The 8,295-nt window shown below is 44.7% G+C and overlaps 1 protein-coding gene across 1 annotated transcript; it reads right to left on the reverse strand.

Moving 5' to 3' along the window:
- Positions 1-1,440: 1,440 nt before the first annotated feature.
- LOC138912141 (uncharacterized) lies at positions 1,441-2,535 on the reverse strand. Its single transcript, XM_070212001.1, has one exon. It carries the CDS (start codon positions 2,533-2,535, stop codon positions 1,441-1,443), a length of 1,095 nt encoding a protein of 364 aa, XP_070068102.1.
- Positions 2,536-8,295: the final 5,760 nt, after the last annotated feature.

Genomic DNA, 8,295 nt, shown 5'->3' on the forward strand with positions numbered 1-8,295 from the left:
AACAATTCACAAAAACCTGATGAGTGTCCTAAACAGTAAGGACATAAGGTGTCTTTGGATCAAAAATGCATTGTTGAAGAAAATATTTTTATTTAATTTTTAAACGCTGTTCACAAATGAAGATTTTTAAACTTTGCTGTGACTTTAAAATTTTGAATGCGCCCACCTCCTCTTGTGGTTGAGTTAGATTGAATTTTCCAAAACGACCGTATAAAACAGACATGTAACTATTTAATTCCGAAAAGATTTCCAAAATTGGTTGACCACTCTTGAAGATATATCCCAAAAGACGAAGAAAATTTGTGATTTTCTTAAATTAAAGATACCGCAAATACCAGAGCTGATGGACTATAGGCGTAGTGGCAACTTATGCTTAGAAAAGCCTCATTTATCGAAATAAAATGGTGGCAGGCCTGGACACCGACCCATGTCACATTTTGTCGGCCTGTGTAATTCGCACTGTCGGCAAGGAGACGCCTTGGAATTACGAGGCCTCTTCCCGGAGGTCAGAAAGGAAGACCGCGGAGTTATAAGATGGGTTGATAACTGATTTATTATGAATTTGGTACTAGCTTATATACTACTTGGATAACACGGAAGTTTAGTGTAAAGAATAGTGGAATTGGTTGTATTCTGGAGTAGGTCAGAATGTTTTGATTATGGTAGCAGTTTGCATAGTTGGGTCGGCTGACTCTGCAGAAAGTGCTGACTGCTTGGCGGGTCAGTGAGACGTCGAGTCAACCGTTGACATTGACTATGTAGAATATGCTGATCAGCAAATAGTGGGTGTAACTGGATGCCTGATACTGTTACCAATAATACTACTGCTAGAGTTGTTGGTCGTTGATTATGTTGAGCAACATAGAGTACGAACGTTGGTCATGTTGAGCAACATTGATAACGAACAGACTAAGTTTGGCGCCTTACTATCACCGGAACACACGCGGTTAGAAATGCAAGAACATTCGCGTCAGGCGTCTAAGCTGGCCTGTCCCGCGATCCTCCGACTGCGAAAGGAAAAGCCCGGAGCACACGTCTTGCCCGTTCCGCGATCCCGAGAGAAGACCCCTTTGCTGTGTGCCCCCTCTTCCTTTCTCCTTTTTCCCGCTTTCGGGATTTTTGGTATTTTCCTACTTTTAGTATCCTAGTTCGGGATTTCTAGTATGTAAGGTGTCTAAGCTAAATATCGGTTGGCGTTGCCACCATGGAACTTGATCTTGTCTTGGCTAAATATCGGTTGGCGTTGCCACCCTGGAACTTAGTTATAACTTATTTATATTTATTTAACGGTATTCATGGAATTTCTTTTAAAACTAGTAACAAAACTGAATTCATGGTATTTCTCTTAAAAAGTAGGATCAGGGTAATTGTTACGGACTCTCTCTAGTTGGGTTCGTCACAGTGGGGTTGTGCGTGTCGGGGGATCCGAAAGGGTCTCCATCATGGTCCTGGCGGCCGCGCGCCTCTGAGCGGCGGCTGAAGTGGTGGGTCCTTCTGGGGATTGTAGGAGTTGCTGCACCATGTGTTCGTAGGCACTATGGCCACGTGCTCTCCCCTGGCGAAATCGTCGGGGTGGGCGCTGCCGGCTCGAGACTTTGGGTGCCTCGTCCGTGCTGGTTGTAGCGCAGCCGGATGAGGTGGTGTTGGTGGCGACGTCTGGGTGGTCGGCCTGGTCAGGCATCGATCAGTCGGTCCCGGTGTTTCCGACGACCATAAGGTTGTCGTCGTTGCCCGTCCTTGATGCAGATGCTGCGGCTGGGTAACGGCGTTGGCTTCGGGAACGGTGTCGTGGCTGGAGTCGATGGTGATAGCTGGAGGCTCGGGATTGGCCTCGCTGGTGGCCACAAGTATGGCTGCTCCGGTCGTGGGTGTGCCCGTAGAGGCGTTTGCGCTGGGAACGGCGATTTGGCTAAGGGCGGTGTCGAGGATGGTATAAGGCCCTGGTCCAAACAACTCCTCATACGTCGGTGGCGGCGTCTCGAACCTGTCTCCCTCGTCCCGTGTCCCCTCCTCGTCTGAGATCAGGATGGCATTCTCGGCGGGCGGTCTCGAGGCGTCGTCCCCGAAGCTTAGCTCGACGACCTCTCCGTCCGAAATATCCTCATACGTTGCGCCCAACGGTCCCCTGTCGTTTTGGCGAACCGGGGTCGATACCAAATCCTGGTTGGGTGGTCCTTGATGTGGCGGAGACAGCGGCTCCCTGAGAGGACGTCGGGGGGTCGCCTCAATGCGAGTAGCTCCGAATCGCAATAAAATGGGTACCTCTTCGTCCTCCAGCAGTGCTCCCATCATGACATCCAGTGACAAACCCTCGCACCAGGAAGGGCTGATTGGTGGCGAGCGCTCGGGTTGGGCGACGATCGCTACTTGTGGCGGTGGCGAGGACAGGATTATCGCTGGCGGAGCTTCGCTGTGGATGCGGGTCACGGGTACGCTCGCTGGTACTTTGCTACCTGTGTTGGTCGCGGAGGCGGTCGGTAATACCTCGCTGTGCGTATGCGTTGCGGCAGTGGTCGGTGGTGGCCAAGATGCCATTCCGGAAGCATTCGGGTGGTGGCTTGCGCTACTATTGTGAAGAATGTATCGCGTATGAAACCCAGGCAATCCCTATAAGTCGGCTCACAAAAAGCACTGTGACGGAATTAATTCGTAACAGCCGTAGAAATACGGAGCTGCTCGTGGCGCTTGAGTCGCAGCGCACTAGCCGTATGCTATCTGAGCCCGATTCTCCTAAGCGTAAAAAGATCGCGGTCGATAGACAACCCACGGGAGCCGCTAGTGAAACTCTCTCTGGCGATCCGGGTTCTGCAGCACAGCAGTCGATCTCAGCTGCCGCACAAATGGTACTGAGGTCGAAAGCTAAAAAAAATCGGTATCCGAATGTAAAGATCGTGAGATTTTGCCGCATGAGTCACCCGAAAAATCTGTTAAAAAAAACACAGAAATGATTCCAACGCCGCATGTTGACTTACTGTCTGGAGTACCGACTGGAACTGTTAGTGCAGCCATAAATGCTGTAGTACCAAAACCTGTCACATGCGTGGTACCTAAAACAGTCACCTGTGTACCGCAGCGGAAACAAATTTTTATTTCTCGGCTGAATCCTGACCTTTCATCCCTGGACATTACGGCCTATATCCGTAACAAAGTTCAGATTGATGATCTAAAGGTTGAAAGATTTAATTTTCCATATGCTAGGGAAGTATCTGTAACTAACTGATTTTGTAGGTCTGCTCGCTACGAGATGCGTGCGGCTTGCTCAGAGAAGTTATGTGTTCGTCCCACCACATTTATAGAAACGTGACCGCCCAGTAGATCAGTGAGAAAGCACAGAATTCACGGGTTCCAATTGGGTTTATTGCGGGTATGATTACAGAGGGCTTGATGACACGGTTGGCCTTGGTGTCGCCACTCGTGGGTCTCGGTGCCTCCTAGTGATGCTCGTCTCTGCACGTCGGTGCGTCGCCTCGGTGATCGCCATCCTCGTTGACTCCGTGCTCCGGTCTTGTAGCTCCCTGTAGCTCCCTGTGGACGCTCGGCGATGTTTGTCTCTGATGCGTTGACTCGACGACCACTCGTAGCGCCTCGGACTCGCAAGGAGATCAGCCGTGTGGGCTTAGGGAAGCGTCACCGTTCTCAGACTAGGGTGAACAGGATCTGCGCTCTATAGGACAACGCCTATAGACACACAACCGCCTGTCCCTGGCTCTGTCCCGGATAGTCCCACTAGGCTCTTGCTCGGATCGCGCTGACAGTCTAGGTGGTCTCCTGGAAGCTGCCTAGTGCTTCAACTTGCTTTACGCCTGGTGTAAATGAACGTTCCACCCTGGCCTCCCCCGCTAGCTCATTCGTGACGTTTCCGTGTAGCTCGATGTCCGATGCTCTGCTCCAGGATGCGCTGGTTGTTGGGGTTGCTGGGGTTACGGACACGCCGGCCCCGGGCTCGTACAACCGTGGGTCTTTCTGGCCAGCGCCTTGAACTGACAAACGGTCTGTTCTCTCTAGGACAGTGCCTTGAGATCACGACGGGTCTATTCTCTCTAGGACAGCGCCTTGAAAGAATAACCGGCCTACGCTCGAGTTAACTAGATGTTCCCGGAGCGGTTGTCCAGATAGAAATATGTCTCCAGTATGGTAATAGCTTTTAAGTGATTCCAAATAAGAACTGCACTTCTTTCCTTCTTTGAGTTAGAAATCAGATTAAATTTATTGTGACGTGATGGTCCGAATGGAACCTCAGCCCATAAAATATATGTGTGTATTACAATGGTATATGTGTGTTCTCTTAAATGCTAACAAAGTTTTTTTTATGTATAGTTGCTCAAGCGGGAGTACATCCTGCCTGTTGCTGACACTGCAGTTTATGTGGAGCGATGAACGGCTAGCTGCCGGTCATCGTTCATATACGGGGTAGCTCGGGGAGGTTTAGGCGGTGGTACCGATACGGTAACTCCTCCCCCCGAGAATGGAGCGATGGCCACATTTGTGGTATTTCCAGAGCGACATTGTGGAGCACAGTCTTGGGGATAAACGTGGTCCTTGATCCTCTAATTTTCCAGATTACTCCGAGTGCTATTGAGATTACTAGGAGAATTCCATATATAACTGAAAAATGTCGTTCCTGACTTGTTTTAACGACGGTAAAACTTTTGACGTGTTTCAGATCTTCCAGGTGCAAGGTTTCAAGGTTGAGGTCCATTATTGTCTTATCAATGGTAACCTCCTTTGAAATTGTAGTAGTCAGTTTTATTTTGTCTTCCCTTTCCTCCACTACCTGGTCACTATACGTCACTCCGTTTATTTCCAAGGAACAATTCATGTAATTTATAGCAAAAGACCCGGATACCTCTACGGTTTCTCCGCAGGTATTGTTAGTTATCATATTCTTTGCATTATAAACGAATACATGATGGTCTTCCGGTGCTATAACAAGTTCCCTCTTAATATCTTAATAACTTAATTAATATCTTATCTTAATATCTTTAGCAGGCATTGCTCTCCCATCCTGGCGTTCTCCGACTCCTCACTCTCGCAAATATACGTTTTTTTAATTAAGTTACATTTCTTGTTAAAAAATCGTATGCTATTCTTATTTATTACTACAAATTTTGGAACAACTAACAAGAGTGTTTTGTTTAATGGTACCGGCACGACGCGGTACAATCTATGTATATTCCGCTGGTTCTAGCACCGGTACTCTTATGCTAAAAATTTTATCTGTCTCGTTAAGCTGAGTCTGCATTGTTAAAAGTTCATAAATGTGTTCATTTGATAGAATCTCGAGACTTTGATTTCTTAGAAATTGTTCAATTTTATTTAATTCCAATTCTGATAGAATGAACTTCGGAATAATTTGGAGTTTCGCTAATAGCATGCTTTCTGCTATATTGTTTAAGTGCTCTGCTAACATGTCAATATTGTAACTTATCCTGTTCAGATGCTGCCACATATGAATTTCATTGTGTTCCTGCGACAATTCCCTGAATATATTATTTTTATAGTTCTTTATAAACAATTGAATATCCTCCTGCTCTGTTTTTATGTGTGTTGTAATATTTTTAAACCTGCCAACTGTTTCCTGATAAAAATACCTCTGTTCAGCTGCCTCCTCCATCAAGACTTTTGTGCCATTATTCAGATCGTTTAATTTCTTTTCTTTATTCTGTGCGTCTTCTGCATCCATATTTCCTGATACCGTCTTTATGACGCTACCTAACCCATTAAAAATCCCTCTTTTACTCCTTGTCTTTGGTGTAAGTGTCTCTAACCTTTCTCTTACTTGCTTCACTTTTTCCTTTATTATTTGGACTGCTTCTCCAGAAAACCTTACATTCTCAACATCGGTCAATGCTTTTTCCATTTGCTTTATGTTTTCCTGATAGTCTTTTAGATTAATGACATGGTTAAATACCTTTGATCCCATAATAACTCTTGCTCTCCCTAAATCCAACTTTGCGATTGTCTCTCCTTCCTCTAACCTTCGAATGTCCAGGGTCTGTCCGTTGGTCAAAATATATCTGTAATAATTAAAACAGTAATTGTTAATTCCGAATTCTTTTTCTTAACTTCGACTTGTGTATTTTTTGTTTCCTCTTTGTCCTGCACGTATGAGCTGTAAACCTAGGTGTTAACTTATTTCTTCTATTTTCCTTTCTATAGAGAATATCTCCTTCCTGTAATTCTATTGGCTCCTCTCTTTCCTTGTTTAAATTCTCCGTCCTTTTTTGCTTTGCCTCCTCCAACTGTTCCTGAACCTTCTTATATAATTCCTGTCTATATTCATAGAGCTTTCTTAAATACTCGTGCCCTGTTTCAAAACTTATTTCCTTTTCAAAAACGTGAGTCCTGCCCGAAAAGAGTTCAAACCGCTTCAATCGTGTGGCTGTATGAATAGAGCTGTTATATGTGAGGAACACTTCGTCTAAAATTTCCTCATGTTCGCACTCCAATTTTAAGTCCTTTATAGTCTTCAAGATTATTCTGTATATCTCCGTCGGTGTTGAATGCAGTCTTTCTACCGTTGAGTTGCTGGACGACTGTTGGAAGGACGTCACATGCAACTCAATGCCATACTGCATACAAAAGTCTTTGAACAAGCTCGACGACCCTTGGTCGCAGATTATTTTTTTCGGGACACCATGTTGGCTCACAAATTTCTTCATCGTTTTCACAATATTTATGCCATCTCTGGTTGGTATTGTGTACCCGACTGCGAACCTAGAAAATTTGTCTATGATTGTCATAACATAATTTTTATTTATTGTATACAAGTCGGTATGTATGATGTCTAGTGGTTTCGACGGGGTCTCCGTTTTCTGATACACCACTTTATGCGGGTGCCTGTCATACTTCAACGTATGACAGATCTCACACTTATTTATGACTTGTGCAATTCTATTCTTCATATACGGAAAAAAGATTACACGTCTCATTTCCCAAAAAGTTTCGTCTATCCCTCTGTGGTTCTTTGAATTATGGTACCTTTCTATTTCATTTTTTTGTTCATCAATACTACTTATTTCCGGCATAAACGTCAGACATCTCACTACCTTGTACAGACCACTCTTTCTAAAATATGCTTCGAAAGATTTTTCTATTTCTTTACAAATTTCATCCGGAGCAAAAATTGCACACATTCTATGTGGCTTTAATATTTCCTTCATGATTTTTACGACCTGTTCTCCCTCAAACTTTGGTTCAGTTATCACCCTTCTGGTTTTATTTTTAAAGGGTGATAGCACCGTCCTGACCGATTTCGGTCCAATTTCAAATATCAGTTGAATATTACAATCATTCAGTGGTTTTTCTGCCACCTGAATTCTTTCCTCGGTACCTACTCCCCTGCGGTCTACACAGGTGGCCTGATTTGACTCTAGCTCGCTATTGTTAATTGGTAACTCTATTCTGCTGAGTGCATCTGCTACTACATTCTGCGAACCGTTCTTATAAACCACTTCATAATCATATTCCAATAGTTGCAGCTTCCACCTCATTAACTTGGAATTGGGCTCCTTAAAGCCCATTAACCAAGTCAGTGGACGGTGATCTGTGACTATTGTGAATTTATGGCCGAACAAGTACGGCCTGAAGTGTTTTATTCCCCAGACTATTGCCAACATTTCCTTCTCCACTGTGGAATAGTTGACCTCTGCATCATTTAGGGTTCTGCTACCGAATGCTATTGGTCTGCCACTCCCCATTGTCCCTTGAGACAACACTGCACCCACGGCAAAATTGCTCGCATCAGTCGTCAATATAAACGGCCTTGAAAAATCTGGGTGTCTTAGGAGGGGGTCATTACACAGTAAGGTCTTGCAGTGTTCAAACGTTCGTCTATATTCATCGTCGACCACAATTTGTTCGTAAACGCAGTCTTCGCAATGTCTTTCTTTTCCATCTCCACTTAGTGGTACCCACTTGCCAAGTCCAACACTGAAAAATACATGGCCTTGCCTAACTTATCCAGTACCTCACTGATCACTGGCAGAGGATATCTATCCTTCAGCGTCTTCTCATTAAGCTTCCTAAAATCCACTACTAACCGCCATTTCTGTTTCCCTGACAAGTCTATCTTCTTGGGTACCAACCAAACTGGTGCACTCCATGGCGAGTGACTGTGCCGTATAACTTCCTGATCCAGTAATTCCTGTATTTGTTTCTTTATTTCATCTCTTTGTTTAAAACCATATCTATAGGGTTTCTTATATCGGAATTTCATCTGTTGTGGGGATTGAGTGTGTTACCAGATTGGTAAAAGTTAATTGTTTCCCTTTTGAATGAAAAATGTCCGGGAAT

This window comes from Drosophila takahashii, chromosome 2R, assembly GCF_030179915.1.
Source record: "Drosophila takahashii strain IR98-3 E-12201 chromosome 2R, DtakHiC1v2, whole genome shotgun sequence".
NCBI classification, from domain to species: Eukaryota; Metazoa; Arthropoda; class Insecta; order Diptera; family Drosophilidae; genus Drosophila; species Drosophila takahashii.

Excerpts from the sequence above, each read along its gene's own strand:
- LOC138912141 (XM_070212001.1), bottom strand. The coding sequence starts at position 2,535 with ATGGCATCTTGGCCACCACCGACCACTGCCGCAACGCATACGCACAGC.